The sequence below is a fragment of the Amia ocellicauda genome, chromosome 7, assembly GCF_036373705.1.
Source record: "Amia ocellicauda isolate fAmiCal2 chromosome 7, fAmiCal2.hap1, whole genome shotgun sequence".
Taxonomy (NCBI): Eukaryota; Metazoa; Chordata; class Actinopteri; order Amiiformes; family Amiidae; genus Amia; species Amia ocellicauda.
Genome location: NC_089856.1, coordinates 4,763,859 through 4,783,898, shown reverse-complemented (window position 1 = coordinate 4,783,898; position 20,040 = coordinate 4,763,859). Strand labels below are relative to the sequence as shown.

The 20,040-nt window shown below is 44.8% G+C and overlaps 1 protein-coding gene across 1 annotated transcript in view; it reads left to right on the top strand.

Annotated features, from left to right (window-relative positions):
* LOC136753799 (potassium channel subfamily T member 2-like) overlaps window positions 1-20,040 on the top strand; it is a 53,646-nt gene that overhangs the window by 30,851 nt on the left and 2,755 nt on the right. Inside the window, exons 7-19 of the mRNA XM_066710190.1 lie at window positions 1,619-1,771; window positions 1,892-2,130; window positions 2,326-2,781; window positions 6,107-6,362; window positions 7,127-7,232; window positions 7,505-7,677; window positions 8,200-8,271; window positions 8,746-8,880; window positions 13,971-14,082; window positions 14,212-14,313; window positions 15,060-15,143; window positions 15,745-15,873; window positions 18,419-18,725. Of these exons, the coding sequence (XP_066566287.1) occupies window positions 1,619-1,771; window positions 1,892-2,130; window positions 2,326-2,781; window positions 6,107-6,362; window positions 7,127-7,232; window positions 7,505-7,677; window positions 8,200-8,271; window positions 8,746-8,880; window positions 13,971-14,082; window positions 14,212-14,313; window positions 15,060-15,143; window positions 15,745-15,873; window positions 18,419-18,725 (2,324 nt within the window). The remainder of the gene's footprint in view (window positions 1-1,618; window positions 1,772-1,891; window positions 2,131-2,325; window positions 2,782-6,106; window positions 6,363-7,126; window positions 7,233-7,504; window positions 7,678-8,199; window positions 8,272-8,745; window positions 8,881-13,970; window positions 14,083-14,211; window positions 14,314-15,059; window positions 15,144-15,744; window positions 15,874-18,418; window positions 18,726-20,040) is intronic.

The following is a 20,040-nucleotide window of genomic DNA, read 5'->3' as shown; positions in this document are numbered from 1 at the left end:
GTCGTTTCGTTCAGATCACTGTCTTGTGTGGTGGGCTTCCGCCTCTTGCCACCAATCCAGTCTGCATTTGTGGACTTTGAGCTCAAATATTACAATATCCCAACTTAATTAGCTGGGTAATGTCTCCCTATCCCCTAAACAACTGCTCTTCATATATGCAGCTCCATTCCAGCATGGTGAAATATAAATTTATTTAGATGCATTCAAATATTTTTTTTCCTTCATTCAATAAACTGTAAAGTAAGTCACATAATGCAAAACTTATACTTTTTGGAGGGGTTTAAAATAAATCTATCAGAAAAATAAATTGCAACAATATTACCATGAGCTTTCATCGCCTGATTGCAGTTTCCAGATTGTCCTTTTCTCTGGAAAGTCATTATGAAGTGCCTCTGCTTCGTCATTAAATCAGATTTAATTGAGAAACACGCTTGACTTAACAATCAGATATGAGCATAGAGGCAAGTGGGGAGAGCAGAAGTAATGGTTGAGAACACTGAGCTGAACTATGAGCTAAGTGCTTGTTATGCTAACCTTCTTGATTTCAGAACAGCGCCCCCAGAGGCTTTCAGGCAACGGGCAGGAGCTTTCCAGCCGCTCGGCAGGTGAGTACCCAACGTGGCACACACACCCACAAAGAGAGATAGAGAGACTACCAGCTTCATCAGCCATCCCACTCACTCTGGCATGGATTGGGCCCACAGGGTGTCGATACATCTACTGGGGAAAGGAACTCTGCAGTCAGTCTGACAGTACTGCACACGGACTCAAACTCAGATCTCAAACTGTTCCTGATATCACGACTGATGTGATTGTTTTGCTTGTCATTGCTGCTTGCATGTTTGTTTCATTTTTGAAAAGAAAACAGGAAGAAAAAGAAGGGGCTACAGACACAGCTTATATCTGGGGAATGTGAAAGCGGGCCTCTAGTGAGTGAACCCATTTCCAAGTGTTGCCTTCTTTTAAAGAGGCGGCACTCCACAGAGCCAGCTGTTCTCCATTGCCTCTGTTCTTCTCACCATGCCAGTTAAATATTCCAACAAAGATACCTATTGACACCCTGTCTGGAATGATTAGTTAAAGAAAGCTGGATAAAAAATTGGCAGTGAAAAATTCAAACTGATGAACAAAACCAACCAGAAATAACATGACCTCGACTTCACTTGTTTTATAGTGTCCCTTTCTGCAGCTTCCAAGAAATGCAATCCTTCTTGCTGTTTTACCATCTGTACCTGTTTTTCCATTGTTGCATTTACGACCAGACTGTTTAATGTGGTGTCTAATAATATTATTATTAGTATTAGTATTAGTATTAGTATTAATACATTATTAATAAATCAGTCAGTTTGTCTTAATTAGAGTTATGTGGCTTTAACTACAGTGTACTGATCATAAGCCTAAATAAATGCTAGGTTAGGTTAAAATGATCTTAAACTATGGATTGGAGAAAACAAAGAAACCTGGATGGATTGGGCACTTCAATCAAAATATTGACTACTTTTTTTTTTTTTTTAACACTACAACACTACAGAATTACCATGGCCTTTTCCCTCTCCCCTGCTCTCCCCCTTTTAATTTCTCCACCTTCCCGTTGTCTACCCCCTCTCTCATTTCTTAGAGAGTCTGGAGCTGGGTCGGCTGACCAATGGCATCGCATGTACAGCCGCTGTTCGGCCAATGAGGTGTACCATATCCGGCTGGAGGAGAGCAAGTTCTTCGGGGAGTACCAGGGAAAGAGTTTCACCTTTGCTTCTTTCCATGCCCACAAAAAGTGAGTTCCGAACAAGCTCACTGTAAGAGCACACAATACACTGACTCCACTTTCCCGTATTTTCCCCACCCCATTCTTTAGCTATCCCATCTAAGAGTGTGTATCTCTGATTGTCCCAAGGTATGGCGTGTGCCTGATTGGTGTGAGAAGAGTGGACAACGCTAACATCCTCCTCAACCCTGGGCCCTGCCACATCATGGGCGCCTCAGACACCTGCTTCTACATCAACATCTCCAAGGAGGAGAACTCGGCCTTCATATTCAGCCAGCAGGAGGTGCTGCGGGGGGGGCCCGGGCTGCCCCAGACCATTTACCATGGCCTGACCCGGCTCCCAGTCCACAGCATCATCGCCAGTATGGGTGAGTGTGTCCAAGCAGAAATTGACAAGCTGTGCCTTTTCTTTTCTTTTTTACTGAGATGCGCGCCCTAAAAGAGCTCCCGACAAGAGAACGTCTGAGTGAAGACACGTGGGAGGTGGTGGAGCAGGTGTTGTACGGACAAGCAGTGATGTATGGGACAGTAATGGTGTGCTTAGATTACATGCATCGTGACAGGACCCAGCATGGCTGCAAGGCGGAGCAGCGAGACACCAACAGCGAGGAGGTCCGGCGAGAAAGAGGAAACTCAGCCGGAAAAACAGAGTCTGGGGCAACCGCAACAGCCAGGCTGTGATAGCGAGGCCCTGCCAGAAGAGACCTCCACTGAGCCCACGAGACCTACGCTGGAAGATGGAGAGCAGAAGCGGAAGTGCAGCCATCCTGTCAAGGATGTAAACAAGATGGCCTCTGGTGCTCTGCGGGAGAAAGAGATGGCATGCATGGCCCAGATACAGCTCTCCACAGACGAAGAGGACACTCATGCGGGGGAGCAGCACCAGGGACACTCGCATCAACCCGGCTGCAACGAAGAGACTCCGCTGGAAGATGCTGACACAGTGCCAAAGTGCCAGGAGCAGCTGGTGACGCCGCAGTTCACATTACAGCAGCAGATTCTATGTGCCCAAAAAAGGGGTAAAGCAAGAGAGCAGATGCGTGGTAGCTAACTAAGAGCACCACCCCAGCAGAAGATGGGGATCTGCTGCGTGGGGAGTCCACTCCAGCGCAATGCAAGAGACATCCAAGGATGCAATCCAGCACGGCAGCGGCAACAGAGGCAGCAGGGTGTCGATGTGCAGACCCCAACGATCTGCAGAGAAGTGGGAGCCCAGGCCAGCCTGTAGAGGGAGAATTGCCCAGCCAAGGTTGCCGGGTGGGCTTAAAGGGGCCTGCTGGAGCTTGAGTTACTACCATGGTGCCCTACCAGTCAGAGGCAGACTGAAAGAGAGCTTCTACAGCATCGTGGCTGGGTTTGATAGCCGCGGCCTGGATACTGGGGTGGGGGTTACTGCCCAAGGAAGGCATGTGTGTGTGTGTGTGCGTGCTAGTTACTCTGTGGCGGGGAGCAGTTCTGGGGTGAAGGGTTACACCCGCGTGGGAACCAGAGGGTTTAAATAGGGGTGCCCGGTTCCTGCATGGGAGTTCGAGTCATGCAACATTCTGCATTTTACACTAGATATTAACAACACAAAAGGACATGTAAATGAGGCTTTGTATGCATATAAAGACTTGCAAATGATATATTCCAATCAATGAAGCAGCAACTATTTTGACAAGTTCTGAATTTTGGAGCTCATTTGGACCAAACTGTGCTGCCCACATACTTGCTTACTTAAACATTAATTAAGATGTGTTCTCAGCCAGTTAACTAACTGTACCAGACTTCAGTCCCCCTGCAAAAGGACCACCAGCAAAAGACAAAGCATAAATTAGGAGCAAATACAATCTACAGTGCCGTGAGTGGAGGATTATGGGCTTTCATGTGTTTAATTTCATTTTGGGACTCAAAATACTGTGGTGATCCCATAGGGAACACCCAGAGAGTGCCCAATAAATCTCTCCTTGAAAATAAGTATGTTTTGTCTATGGCAGCTTGGAGTGTAAGAGTATGATAGAGTTCATTATGATAATGATATTTATTATTATTGTTATCAGTACAGGTGCACTCCATTTACAAATAAAATGGGGGTGGGAGTTTGGTGCCAGTAACATCAACAAAGACTCTCAGCCTACTACTGCAGGACAAGCATGAAAGAAAAAAGAAACTAAAAATGCTCTGCATTGGGGGGGGGGGGACAACTTCAAGCAGCAGAAGAATGGAGCTTACTGGAAACTATAGTTAAACACAATAATGAAGAACACAGAGACAAGACTGTCAGGCAGTCTGAACAAGGCAGGAGCAACTTTTACTATAAATACTATTCATACCCTTATACCTCTCCTCTGTTGTTGATGACATTAAACTAATACAGTTCCTATTATGAATTTTGCTAAAATAACAGCATTTATACCAGGATCACGTTTGATGACAACTGATTTATCAGACGGGAAGGGTAGGGGCTCTCCTATCCATATGGCAGCGATCTGGGAGGTATACAAGAAATGTCTTGACTCATAGATTTCAACCACTGGGTGCGATGACTGAGTTTAGATGACTTAGCCTTTGGTAGGCTTCATTTCAGTGGCCTCCTATCCTTCAGAGAAGGGAAAAAATAAAAGAACAAGACAAATGGAAATATAAGAAGACCAAATAGAAAGATTGTGGATGAGAGGAGAAAAAAAAAAAAAAGCCCACCAATGTGTCCCGGATAGAGGCTCAAATTTGTGAACAATAGTGCAATTCCGCCCTCCAGTGGCATGTTTGATTGCTCTTCCTATGGTTTGGTTTTGAGGTGATAGATCAGTTGACAGATTTATTTCGGGTCAGCTCAATTGTATTGCTGTGAATACTAATTGTTAATCAAAGTTGATCTATTTCCTCATCAGCTTTAATATTAGAGTTTCACTTTTTATTAATTGGCAAAAAGCAACAACCCAAGGAATAGAACATAGCATTCTCTCTCGCTACCTTTGCACAGTATAGCAGAGTGGAAATGTATGATGTTTTGCAAAAGTGTCAGCTGCTTTCTATCAAACCACTTCTTCTCCTTCTACTTCATTATTAACAGTAGTAGTATTATTAGTGATGTTGTCGGCAGTGTGTTACTGATTTCACAGTGACGTCGAGCACCAGGTCTGTTCCAGGCTGAGCTGGGCTGAAAACCGCACGCAGAATGCCTGCAGCACTGGAGTGTGTGCTTTCAGATTGGAAAGCAGGGCGCCTCTGAGACACAAAGGTGTTGTGTGGGAGTGTGGAACACGGTGGCCTAGATATATTGTGGAAGCTCTGTAGCTCCAACCCACCTCCCCCTTCCCTCAGTTCCTTATTCTCTCACACTTCAGCCCAAAGGAGTCTTCTCGTGCTTCTCATCGGCAACGCGAGCATAAGCGGCCAGGAAGTAACAAGAACACACAAAAAAAGTGTTATCAGGTGCTCATAATCAGGGCAGGTAGGGACAAAATATAGCATGGAGACCCTGTTCAACAGTTGCTTTGGGACACAAGTGGAAATGACAGACCAGTGTAGGAACCTGTAACCTCCCAGCATACACACATAGCCTTCCAGTCCCAAATCGAGTTTATTGTTTTTGAAATAAACTTGGAGCTGTTATACATGTTTTCTATGTGAATGCAGCTTCTCTTTATTCCTTGCTGTTAGACGAAGTTGGTGAAAGAGTTAGATTTTTTTCTACATGGGCTCTCATCTGTCCGAGTACAAGACTTGCCAGGGTGGTTTTCTGGCACCTGTTTATGATGTCATTGTGGTGCCCATGTCAAAGTTATGTTAATCACCTCAGCCCCGAATAATGAAATCACCAGTGGATACACAAAGATGGTCGAGGGTGTGAAACGATCTGTGCCCTAGCATGACTGAAGCAGATTCCTAGGACCCTTCAGTAAGAAATGGTTGGATGAGACCCACAAAGCAAAGAGCAACTAAAAAAGATGGGGGTGGACTGGTCCCCTTTGATGTGTAACTGTGACAGGTTTAGACTGTGTTTGCACAGGGGAATGACACAAAGAGACCAGGGTGTGCCTTTCATTCTTAAAGACTGTCGGGAACATTTTCTAACAGGCAAAAAAAAAACATGTCCCTCTAGCTTGGGGAATCTGCAGTTGTGATCGAAAATAAATAAAATATTAAAAATCCAAAATCACCAAGGTTAATAAGGAGAACAAAGGCAAATCCAAGGGGTCAGATCGCTTCGAGTCTTGTAAACATAGGCAGATACAGGTGCAGTGCAGTGTGATGTGTTGCCCCAGCTTCCAAGTGCAAAGGGGTCACAAACCCGCATCCCCTCGCAGCGGAGCCGGGAGTGGGCCGTCCCACCACAGTAACCTCTATCTCGTGCTCTTTCAGGCACGGTGGCCATGGATCTGCACGATTCCAGCGGAAGCAGCCCGGAGTCCGCTGGGGGGGGCGCGGGCGAGGGGGCCAACACCCTGGCGCTGCCCGCCTCTGACCCCAGCAGGGAGCGGCGGCACAGCATCGCGCCGGTCTTGGAGCTGATGGACGGGGTGCCGCCGCCCTCTTTCGATCTGCTCAGTGACCAGTCAGAGGACGAGGGGGGGGCAGAAGAGGACGACGAGGACCCCGACTCAGACACTGCCAGCGAGTACGCCTGCTCATAAGCGGGGAGGGGGGGGTGCTTACGGTTAAGTCGAATGAATGTTCTATCCAGGGATAGGCAATCACTGTCCTTGAGGGTCTGGCATCCTTCCTAGCAGGTTTTAATTGTGAGTGTGTTCCTTTCAGATAGAAGCCGATTTATACCTGGAAGTGATATGGTATGTTATCCAGATACAGGGTGATTTAGTTGATTTGATCATCAAACCCTTTTGTTTGCTTTTCTTACCTCTGAATTTAGGAATTTAGGTTGGCATAAGATGGCAGTTCTGTGAACAAACAGAATCATCACTGGACTGCTAGAAAAGTTAATAAAAAAATTTGAACTGGCGGTGTTTATTTTATGAGTAACTGAAATGGTTTGATGAATAAGAAATTCACCCTGTAATGACTCCAGTTAAGTAATTCAAATCTGGTGTGGAATGAAAACAGTGGCACCCTGTAGTCCTAGTTGCCCATCCTGGTTTCATGGATTTGACCTACAAAACTTCCTGGATTGCAGGGGGTGTCTCTCCTGTGGATTGGGTCCCAATGCCCTCTTTAAGATTGTGAATCACTTTCTTCGAATCACAGCCCCACTTCCAAACTGTCCCCTCTTCAAAGGCCAATCCGGTCAAGAACTGCAGAACCCTAGGTGTAGGATCTAGGGTGAATAGGATGTGTTCTACATTTGTGGTAGGCAGGGGGGTCATAGTGCAGAGTTGGGGATTGTTTTGGTAACTGTTGGCATTTATTATATTCTATTTCTGGCAGGTGGGTAAAAGGATACCCCTTGAATTCTCCATACATCGGGAGCTCACCCACCCTGTGCCACCTGCTGCAGGAGAAAGTGCCATCCTGCTGTCTACGCCTGGACAAGGTAGGGGGTTAGATGACCTCTGGGATGTGGTTCAGACCATTCGTGTGTGAACTGTGTGACCCTTTTAAAGTGTTTAGATTCACGTCTTAAAGTTGGTGCCTAAAATGATTTCAGTGCTCAGTGTATGTAACTATCGATTTTTACATTTTACATTTAAAAGAGTAACAATAATACAAATGTTGTGAGCAGCCTTTTTTCACTCCCCAGATCCTGACCCTAACTTTGTTCAGCAATTCCTTAGATGTCTGTCCTCCTTCCTTCCCTCTCTCCAGGCTTGTCAGCACTTCCCATTTGAAGACGCCCGGGCATATGGCTTCAGAAACAAGCTGATCATTGTGTCGGCGGAGAGCGCAGGGAACGGCCTCTACAACTTTATAGTGCCTCTGCGGGCGTATTACAGGCCCAAGAAAGAGCTCAACCCCATTGTGCTGCTGCTGGAAAGCCCGTGAGTGTGTGTTTGTCAGTATGCTTCACCAATAACAACGTACAAATTGGAGTAAAGTAAAAAACACCAAAAATAAATATACGTAAGTTGCCAGAACAATGTTTTAGCTGAGAAGAGACTGGAGGTAGGACGGAGCAGAGAGAGAAAAGGCTATAAGAACAAGGGACTCATATGTAATACATTTGGTGAAAGGAAGCTAGTATTGATTAGTGCTAGTTTCAGTGTGTACATATGCTAAAGGGATATGTCTTATTTAAAACCGTAGGTGGTGTGTCTCCAGTTACTGACTTTTTCAGACAGTTTTCATGAGCCCTGGAATTCTAATGCCCATAGAAACACACTGACTAAACCTCAGAGCTTTGATCAACCATGTCTGCTTGTGTCACACACATAAATGCTTAACTTTAAAACCTGTTCACCCCTCATCCCCCCTTCCCTCCATCCCCCCATCCCCGCCAGACTCTCTCTCCCTCTTTTTCTCACACACTCTTTCTGCTTTTTCTCTTTTCCTCTCTGTCTTAGACCAGAAGCCCACTTTCTGGAGGCTATCTGCTGGTTCCCTATGGTCTACTACACTGTGGGGTCCATTGACAAGTAAGAAAGGGGGCTGGCGGGTTGGGGAGTGTGTTCTCATCCCTGAATCAAGGGACAGAAACTAAACGGTTGCCAATGGCTTTTCTCTCCTACAATCTCATAGCTGGGTAGCTTGATCCAGATCCCAAATAACCATAATAATGCAATAATAATATGTTTTAAAGAAAAAGACAGTACAGTTAAGCTCTGAGCCTTTGAGATTGCTGAAGATGGATGGCAGATTAACATTAGGATCATTGTGTCAACCTGTTGGTCACAGTCGATCTATCCTGGTGCTTTACTGGAGTGCTGCTTGAAATTTAAGCAGTGTTCACCTGTACTTCCTCTCTCCCTCTGTCTCCCTGACCCTCTCACCCTCTGTCCTTCTTACCCTCTCTCCCTGCCCCACTCCCTCCCTCTACCTGCCCCTGTCTCTCGCTCTCCCTCTCCCTGCCCCTCTCCCTCTCTCTGCCTCTGTCCCCCCCTCTCTCCCAGCCTGGACAGTCTGTTGCGAAGTGGGGTGACATTTGCAGCCACCATGGTGGTGGTGGACAAGGAGAGCTCCATGATAGCCGAGGAGGACTACATGGCCGACGCTAAAACCATTGTGAATGTGCAGACACTCTTCAGGTACGGTACACCTGCCCTTTGTCAGGCCAGAGCTTCCCACACCAGGGTCATCGGAGTCATCTAGTGAATCTTGAGCAATGTCCACACACTCACTGAGTGACCTCCTATCATCAGTAGTCCTGGTCCTGGAGAGAGCCGCAGTGCTGTTCTGGTTTTTGTTTGATCCATATCATTAAAATGCTTAATTGTGCCTATTATTACTATATATGTATTTATTTATTAGCAGGTTATAAATCCAGGGCAACTTACAGTTTACACAAGAAGCATTACAAAAGTACCCTAATACAATCAGTACAACATACAATAAACATACATCCTAGTACAAGTTACAAGTTCAGACATAATACAGTCAATTCCTAGGTATGTGCTAATGGAAGGGGGGGGAATCAGAGAAGTCACAGTAACACAATATAAGAACATAAGAAAGTTTACAAACGAGAGGAGGCCATTCGACCCATCATGCTCGTTTGGTGTCCATTAATAACTGAGTGATCCAAGGATCCTATCCAGTCTATTTTTGAATGTTCCCAAATTGTCAACTTCAACGACATCGCTGGGGAGTTTGTGTCCCTGGATCCGTGTGTCCCTGCAGATCTGGAAAAGCTCCTCTGGTCTGATGTGGTCAATGCTCTTCATGATCTTGAAGACTTGAATCAAGTCCCCATATAGTCTTCTCTGTTCCAGCATGAAAAAATTCAGTTCCCTTAGTCTCTCCGAGTAGGACATTCCCTTCAGACCTGGAATAAGTCTGGTTGCTCTCCTCTGAACTGCCTCTAGAGCAGCGACATCTTTCTTGAAGTGTGGAGCCCAGAACTGTACACAGTATCCAGATGAGGTCTAACTAGTGCATTAACTAGTTAACATTAACATTACTGCCCTTGTTTGAAATTCTACACTTGACAATATACCCTAACATTTTGTTTGCCTTTTTATTGCTTCCCCACATTGGTTGGATGGGGAAAGTGAGGAGTCCACATAAACTCCTAAGTCTTTCTCATGCGTTACTTCATCTATTCCTCCCATAGTGTAATTATAGTGGAAATTTTTGTTACCTGCATGTATTACCTTGCACTTGTCCACATTGAATTTCATCTGCCAGGTGTCAGCCCACACCTGAATATTATCTAAGTCCCTTTGAATAGCCTGTGCTGCCGAGATTGTATCTGCTGAGCCACCTATTTCAGTATCATCTGCAAATTTGCAAGTTTGATAACTATCCCAGAGTCCAGATCATGAATACAGATTAGAAAATACATAGGCCCTAGTACTGATCCCTGTGGAACTCCACTAACAACCTCACTCCAGTTAGAAGCAACTCCTCTAATCGACACCCTCTGTTTCCTATACATCAACCATTTCCTAATCCATCTACATACATCACCATGAATACCTACAGTTTCTTATTTTAGGATCAGTCTTTGGTGTGGAACCTTATCAAAAGCTTTCTGAAAATCTAAGTATATCATATCATATGCTTTCACATGATCTACAGCTGCAGTTGCATGTTCAAAAAACTCAAAGTTTTACAGACAAAACTCTTTCATTTTACTTTCATTTTCAGCCTTTAGCTATTCCACTTCCTTCTTTATTGACCTATTTCCCTCTTTGCTTTCCTGATCCCTCTCTTAATATCTCTTTTCATTTTTATATATTCCTTGTATTTTGTTTAATCTCCATCCCTTTTGTATGTGCTATACAGCATTTTTGTTCTCTTGATTTTTTTGCATACTTCTATTAAACCATTTTGGCCAATGTTTTTTGGTCCTCAATTTGCTAAGTTTTGGTATAAATCTCTCCTGAGCCTCTAGTAGTATATTCTTGAAATATAACCATCAATTTTCGACTGAATCTGTATCCAGTCTAAATCTTCTAAGTGCCGCCTCATACCTTCAAGGTTTGCTTTTCTAAAATTGTAGACCATTGTTTTAGACTTGGTCCTTGATTTTTGAAAGTATGCTTCAAAGCTAACCTTGTGATCACAGTTTGCCATTGGTTCTCTAACTAGTGTCCTTCTGACTCCATCTTAGTCATTTGAAAATATCAAATCAAATAATGTGCTCTCTCTGGTTGGTTCCCTGACAAATAGAAAGCAGTCATTTACCATCACAACCATTTCTATTTCTCAGTCTATGTTTGGGAAAGTGAAATCCCCCATTATAACAGCCACATCCTTGCAACATGCAGTCCTGATTACATTGTACAATGCAACATTTTTTTGAATATCTGTATTTATTATTATCATTATTTATTTCTTTATTAGCAGACCTCTCCTTGTCCAGGGCGACTTACAAAATATAAGTGCAATACAAAGTGCAAAAATACAGTGTAATTCAAAGCATAATACATTTTACAAATTCCAATTTACACAAGTGCATACAATATATGAGGTCTTACATCCTGGATTGTAAAAGCTGAGCGCAGACCAGATGTTAGGTCACAGTACTAGTAATGCAAGGCAAGTAGTATGATAAAACATTGTAAAGTGCTATTTTACAGGAGAGTAAATGACAAAATTACAAGTACTGTCTGATAATATGCATCTTGAGTAAGTGTCGGAAGGAGGTCAAGGTGAGGTGAGGTCCGGGGCGGGGCGGGGGTTCTGGTGTAGTGAGGTCCGGGTGGGGGGGCACTGGGGAAATTACAATGATGAAGAAAATAATCCCCCGTTTTTTACTTTAGCCCACTATTTCATATGCTTTCCCCCCACGTTTCCCCCCCCATGCAATATTTCCCCCATGGCTTCAATTTCCCCCCGTACATGGGGAGTTTCCCCCCAAATCTGGCAACCCTGAGCCAGTGGAGGGAGCGGAGCAGTGGAGTAGCGTGTGCGAATACCAGGGAGAATACCAGACAAGCCACAGAGTTCTGGGTTAGCTGGAGTGGCATGTAGTAGTTGCAGGCAGGCCGGCCAAGAAGGAGTTGCAGTAGTCCAGGCAGGAGAGGACCAGTGACTGGACAAGCAGCTGAGTCGAGTAGTTGTTGAGGAAGGGTCGGATTCGGCATATGTAACACATTCCTCCCACTATTCCTCCAGATATTATATTCAAAACTCTAACCCACAATGATTCACTTTCTTTAGCAGCATTTAATTTGAGTTCTTCAGTCTCAATGTCATTTCTGGAATGCAACCCCACCACCTCTTCGATTATGCCTGTCTCTCTTAAAGTGTGTGTCCTTTCAACTTGTATTCATCCCCATCATTTACTGGGAGCCATGTTTCTATCACTCCTATAACATCATAGTCACATGTCAGCACTGTGGCTTCTAGGTCTAGCATCTTGTTCCTTATACTCCTGGCATTGAGGTACAAACATTTCAGGACTTTCCTACTGTTTTCTTTCCAGAGTACAACATTGTCAGAACTCCCTGCCCCCCTGGTCCCTAGTTTAGAAGATCCTCAATTTCTCTGCACATATGCTCTCCCAATGCATTAGGCACCCTTCTGTTTAGATGTAGACCTCCAAGTTTGTACAGGTCCCATCTATTCCAGAAGAAAGAACAATGCTCCATAAATGTAAAGCCCTCTTCCCTACATCAGGATTTCAACCATGTGTTGAACTTCCTAATGTCTGCCTGTGTCCCTGGTCTGGCACGTGGTACTGAAAGTATTTTGGAGAAAACTACCATGGAGGTTCTGCTCTTTAGTTTCTTTCCTAACTCTTTAAATGTGTCTTGCTGAACCTCTGCCCTACCTTTTCCTATGTCATTGGTTCCAATGTAGCCCATGACCAGTGGATCCGTCTTGGCTTTAGCCAGTAGCCCATCTACTAGTTTAGGGAGATATGCAACCTGAGCACCAGGCAGGCAACATACCATTCGGGTCTCCTTATCACTAGAGCACATTGTGTGATCTATGCCTCTAGGAATCGAGTCTCCTACTATAACTACCTCCCTGTTCTGGGGGGGAGTGGGCACCATGGTGCTCTGGTGCTCAACTGCCCTCTCATCACCCTCTGAGCTGTCACTGTCCAACTCGGTGTCCAGCAGTTGGAACCTGTTGGGCATTTCTAGCCCTTGGGTTGTCTCTTCTATGGTGTGTGCACGCCCTTTTCTGTGGTTACGACCTATTGTAACCCAGCTGTTCTCTACACTTCCCTCCTCTAAGGGCTCAACCTTCCTAGGATTTGGCATGCACACCATACACCAATTGACCAGTTCTTCCATATCACTAATCATAGACTTTGATCTCTAGAACCTCAACATGCCTTAGGTAAAATCTTCCTGGATGAGTTAATGAGTTAACAGAATCCCTGCTATTCCTTGTCTAAATCACCTTCCCTTCAATCTATTTACTTTAATTAACTCAGCAGCTGTACTGAATTGTCTTAAATTAAGGGAAACTACAGACAAGATTAACTTCAGTTAAGGCAGAGTTCAAACAAACTGAGGAATGCTAAGCTAAAAACTAGGAACACAACATGATAGCTGCCTCTCACCTGACTTGTGTCTGTCTTTGGAAACTTGTAATTACTTCTGTTTTATTCTGTTAACTTTATTAGTCAAAATCTCCTCGTGTTCAAGATATCCAGATTGGCCATAAAAGTTCATGGATCACAAAGAGGCTAAGTGAAGAAAGAAGCATTGTATGTCACAATGTTAGAGGTCAGACCCATGAACATAGTTATTAGCAGGTCCCAATGCACTGATACTAATTCTTTACTGTATTGAAACCCAATTCTGTGTTGCCACTTTGTGATTTCTCTATCGGCATGTAAAATCCATCAACCTTCTGCCTTAGAAGAGATTGACTCGAGGGTCTTTGGAATGAGCGTTCAGGAGAAACCGTCCATTAGGACCAAACACACGGGGGAAAACCCTGTGCATGACCGTCCTCTCAACAATGTTCATTTTAGAACAGCATATTTCACACGTGAGCCTTATGGACCGGCTTAACTGTCACTTCACTTGGATTTCCTGCACTTGTTCCTGGTGTTCTACAGGAAACATTTTATAAGGGCAGTGTCACTGTACTACCTATTCCACATGCAGAGTTACATTTGGAGCAGTTATGTCACTAGATATAATCGTCCTTCTTCGTGATGCTCAAGGGTGATCCGAGTTGACCTGCCTGTGGTGTCTCTCTCCCCCAGGCTGTTCCCTGGTCTCAGCATCATCACAGAGCTCACCCACCCTGCGAACATGCGCTTCATGCAGTTCAAAGTCAAGGACCATTACTCCTTGGCCCTTTCCAAACTGGAGAAGGTAAGGGAAGCAGATTTCTTTTCTAACATGGCTTCTAACTTAGACGTCTTCCCCCTTTTCTCGGTCTGATCTGATTTTGTCTCTGCTCCTCTTTTTCTTTTTTCTATTTAAACTATTATTTATCTGCAGAAAGAACGAGAGAAGGGATCCAACCTGGTGTTTATGTTCAGACTGCCCTTCGCTGCTGGGAAGGTGTTCAGTGTCAGCATGCTGGACACTTTACTGTACCAGGTAACCCACAGTGGCCCTTCTGCACCCCTGCTCTCTGTGAGTGAGATACAATAGGGCCCAGGCAGGATCTTAGACATCCCTTTGCTGCAGAACAACTCAGATCTTGCGTCTTGACTAAGGGCTTTAGAGAATATTGTGCTTGTATTTTGGGAAGGGGGGATTAAGAATAGATGAAAGAACTACACTGATTGAATTTGTTTGATATTTCTTTATGTTATGCTGCTCCTGTTTAAGGTTGTGTTGTGGCCATGACCAAATAATATCAAATAAAAGGTCTTTATCTAGTGATGACTCGATATGTTTCTCAAGACTTTGATCATTCCCTTTCCGTTTGTCTTGATCACGATACATTTACTTCAAGATGTCGATATATTACATCATCTGGTTATCTCCAAATTCCCAAATCATTATTCATTATTCTGTGAGCCCACGACCATGCCTCCCAACAATGTTTTTCAGCTGAGCCACTGTATTTCTGGGATTGGTGCACCTTCTGGTGATAGATCAGTACATGTGCACCCACACTAACAGCTAACAGGACAGCATGCGAAAAACAGAGGAAAGGGGAAGAAAGAGAGGAGGGAGAGGACAGAGACAGAGTGGTGGATGAAGGGCTGAAAAAGGGAAAGAGGTTCAAATGGACAGAGATAAGGATGTCAGACCACAGCAGATAAGGAAGGAGTAAGCTGGGACATTAACCCGATTGAGGAATTTAATGTTAATGCTGAATGTTCATGTTTTTGCAGTCCTTCGTCAAAGACTACATGATCTCCATCACAAGACTGCTGCTGGGGCTGGACTCCATGCCTGGCTCTGGATTCCTCTGCGCTGTGAGTATGGTCTCTCTGCCCCTATCCCGCCTGCACAGTCTTTTATGAAGTGCTCTCTGAGAGATGTGTTCACTCTACCTTTTATCAATTCATCTCACAGGATCTTTCTCTTCTCTGAAAATAGGAAAAGTAAGAAATTACCAACCTAAATTGTTTTTGTCAGACCACTGAAATTGTTACTAATCTGATTTTTAAGAGGTTTTGAAAATGTAATTATTTTTATTTAATCTCCTATTGACTACTGCACCATTTCAACTATGATACCAATACACAAGTGATGCAGGAAGCTAAGACACTCTTTCTCACACAAGCACACACAAAGCCTGTGGCACCCTGCTACTCCCCGCCCCATATCAAACATTGTGGGGGAGGACAGCGGAGCTCACAGCCCCCACCACCCCCACCCCCATCTCGGTAAGACACAGGAGCCACTGTTGGGGCAACAAGCCAAGGAAACCCTAGCCGACTGGATCCCATCCAACCCATCCATTGAAGAACTCAACCTTTTTCGATAACATCTGGAACAAATACCATTCTGCCCTCCCTCAGTCTCCTTCTCTGACTTCAAACCTGTCCCTTTCTTCTTTCTTTCTTCCTTTAGATGAAGATCACAGAGGAGGACCTGTGGATACGTACCTACGGCCGTCTGTATCAGAAGCTCTGTTCGTCCACTGGGGACATCCCCATCGGCATTTACCGCACAGAGTCCCACACGCTGCCCATCTCTGAGGTTAGAGAGTGCCTGGACCTCCCCCTATCCCTGCTGCATTGTGCTGTTCTACGATATCATCACATTTTCCCTGTCCATTAACCACACCAGTCCAGCGTTTCTCAACCATGTTCAAGCCTACGTTTACTAGGTACTAGGGTTGGCAGTGTTCCGGGTTTGCTGGCTCCAGCTCCGGAGTGGCTCCAGAAGTTCAGCTCCAGCTCCAGGCTAGCTCCGGAGCTGATGGAGACCCCCTGCTCCAGCTCCAGGCCGGCTCCAGCAGCCCTAGATCCAGCTCCGGAGTGGCTCCGGTGCAGCTCCATACTGCTGCTCCAGCTCCACCTGCTTTTAACCAGCTCTGGCTTCGGAGCCACAAAAAACAGTGTAAACTAGGATGCGATCATTATTCATAATGTTTCCTTTTTTACTTATTTTATGTAAATAACTTTAACAAAAACAAAATCTGTTTAACCATTCAAACATAAAAAAGTAGAAAATTGTAAAGATGTCTGTGGCAAATAGGGTTGCCAGCTGGCCAGTATTTTAGTGGACTGTCCGGTATTTGTACACTACATAGCCAACAGTATGTGGATACCCCTTCTAATTAGTGTATATGGCATGTGAGAGACTCTGAGACCAAGTAGAGGAAGATTATATGGTCTGATGAGACCAGAATAGAGCTTTTTGGCCTCAACAAAGGTAAGTGCGACATTTGGTGCAAGCCTAACACTGCACATCTTCCTGAGAACACCATCCCTACTGTGAAGTATGGTGGTGGCAGCATTATGCAAAATGGATGCAGCAAAGTACAGAGAAATCCTGCAAGAAAACCTGCTGAAGTCTGCAAGAGACCTGGGACTTGGTAGAAGATTAATCTTCCAGCAGGGCAATGACCCCAAACATACAGCCAAAGCCACACTGGAGTGGCTTAAAAATAAAAAGGTCAATGTCCTGGAGTGGCCCAGTTATAGCCCGGACCTCAATCCCATTGAGAATATGTGGAAAGAGTTAAACATTGCTGTTCACCAAAGGTCCCCATCCAACTTGATGGATCCTGAGCAACTTTGCAAGGACAAATGGGCAAACATTGCTGTGTCCAGATGTGCACAGCTGGTAGAGACTTATACACGTAGCCTCATGGCTGTAATTGCTGCCAAAGGTGCCTCTACCAACAGCTCAGCCGCGAAGTGGTGGGCCACACAAGCTCATAGAATGGGACTGTTTAGTGCTGATGTATGTAGCGCATAAAAATAGTCTTTTGTTGGTTGCAACAATCACTTCTGAGTGCCAAACTGCCTCTAGAAGCAAAGTCAGCAGAAGAACTGTTTGTCGGGAGTTTCATGAAATTGGTTTCCATGGCCAAGCAGCCGCACAAGCCTAAGATCTCCATCAGCAATGCCAAACGTTGGCTGGAGTGGTGTTAAGTTAGCCACCATTTAACCTGGAAGCAGTGGAAGTGCGATGTCTGGAGTGATGAATCATGCTTCACCATCTGGCAGTCCGACGGAGGAATCTGGGTTTGGCGGATGCCAGGAGAACGCTACCTGCATGAATGCATAGACCAACTGTAAAGGTTGGAGGAGGAATAATGGTCTCAGGGCTCGGCCCCTTAGTCCCACTAAAGGGAAATCTTAATGATACAGCCTACAATGACATTCTAGATGATTTTGCACTTCAAAATTTGTGGCAACAGTTTGGGGAAGGCCCTTTCCTGTTCTTATCTTATTTTATAACCCCCAACACAACAATACCTATGAAGTTATATATTTTGTTAATTTAAGAAAACAGGACTTTGGGTGAGTTTAATGAAGGGGGGAAAGAGTGGAGCAGCTCCATGACCTCAGCTCCAGCTCCAGGCTCTGGAGCGCTCCGATGAGCTCCATTCCCGCTCCATCACTCCCAGCTCCAGCTCCGCTCCGGCTCCGGAGCACAACTAACAAAAACTGTCCAGCTCCGCTCCGGCTCTGTGTCCTGGAGCTGGCTCTGGGCTCCGGAGCTGGTGTACAGCCAACCCTACTACGTACCATCAATAATGTGTGGCACTTCATCTCCTCCCACCCCTTTAAGAACTTGAACAGCCCCCGTAGTACAACTGGTCCACTCAACGACCCTGGCACACTGGATGGGAAACACTGGCACTGGTCTCTGATCATGACATATCACTTCAGTTGAAGCATTCTCTTTAATTTGATGAATTATTCATAATAATGTTATTAATAGTTCATTATTAATCACATTACTAATATCAGTGGTGCCGTAATGAACCAGAGTGAAGAGGAAGAGAGGAAGAATATTAATATATAAGTGTTATTAGTATTACTATGAGTATTTCTTCTAATAATAATAGGAATGCTTCTGGATCAAAAACCTACCGTAATCAACAACTCAGGGTAAACAAATAGTCAACAACAGGTAGTAGTTGATCAAATGAATAATGATGATGATGGTGGTGGTGTTGGTACCTTGGATCACAGGATCAAATACAGACCAATTGATTTCAGATAATTAATCAACAACGTCAGTCCACTGAAAAGACCCACGAATGCAATTTCCCCCCCTCCCACAGTCCCAGGTGTCCATCAATGTGGAGGACTGTGAGGACACCAAGGAGCCGCGGGAGCCCATCCTGTGCCGGGTCAGCCACCGCAATTCCACGTCCAGCGAGCAGTCGGACCACCCCCTCCTGCGCAGGAAGAGCATGCAGTGGGCGCGGCGCCTGAGCCGCCGGGGAGCCCGGCACCCCGGGAAGAGCACGGCGGCAGAGCGCATCAGCCAGCAGCGGATGACCCTGTTCCGGCGCTCCGAGAGGCAGGAGCTCAACGCCCTGGTCAAGAACCGCATGAAGCACCTGGGCCTCTCCCCCTCGGGATACAGTGGGTCTCCACGTCTCTTGCACACTCAGGACTGCCGGCCCCCACCTGTGTTTGATTGTCCAGCTCTTGAATTGGACCTCTCAGTTTGCACCTTTCTCTCTCTCTCTCTCTCTCTCTCTCTCTCTCTCTCTCCCCCTCCTCTCTTGATCTCTATCTCTATTGATCTCTGTTTTCAATGACACCTGTTTCTCTCTACCTCTTGATCTCTGTTGATGTTTCTCCCTCTCTCTCTCTCATTACCTTGACACCTTTCTTTTTCTCTCTCAATCTACCTCTCTTGATCTCCGCTAATGTTGACACCTCTTTCTACAGTGCCTTGCAGAAGTATTCACACCCTTCCTATGGTGTCCCATTTCATGAAACTATAATTAATAAATAATATATAAATAAATATAAATAATAATATAAATAATAACTACAAAGTTCAATTTTTTTTTTTAAACTTAAAATCCTGAAACTGAAGATAAGTTACAGTAAATGTCAGCAGCAAAAACTGAAGAGAAACACAATGAAATATGTTGATTGCATAAGTAATGAAACCCATCAACTCAATATTTGGTGGAAGCACCTGGCAGAAATTATAGCTGCAAGTATATTTGGGTAGGTCTCTACTAGCATTGGATTTTTCCATTTTTATTGCATATTAATTTACTTCCTTCTTTTTGTTTTTGAGTATGTGGAGTTGGTTGTGTATATAACAGATTAATCTCTTCTTCAAAGTGTTGCTTTTGTTGCTTTAAAGCAACAAATTGTGAAAGTTGTGAGAGGGTCTGAATGCTTTTGCAAAGCACTGTATCTCTCTCTTTCTCCCTTATTAACTTGATACCTCTTTCTCTCAATCTCTACTTTTATTTACCTTCACACCTCTCTCGCTCCCTCTATGTATCTATCTCCTCCTCCCTTGATCATTCTTGACCTTGACAGCTCTCTCTCTATCTCTCGCTCGCTTATTTATCCCTCATTTATCACTCTGTGGTTCTGCCTCTTGCTGGCTATCTCTTTTGCTGTCTCGACCGCATCTGTGTGGCCTCTGGTCTGCGCCCTCGTTTCCTCTGTTCCTCGGCCTTGCTTGTTCCCTGCCATCTGTCTTTCACAATCTCTCTATTGAGTGCTTCCCTCTGTCCATCTCTCCCTCTCTTTACCATTTATTCTTCTCAATGTGTCCTGCTGTGATTAAAGCTTCAGTATTGTAAAACCTAAAACCATAACACTATGTTACATTTACACCCAAATGGTCCATGATAAAATAAAATAAAATTCGATTTGGCTCACTGGTCTGTGCTTTTACCGGCGGAGCCACTTCCCCACACTTTTG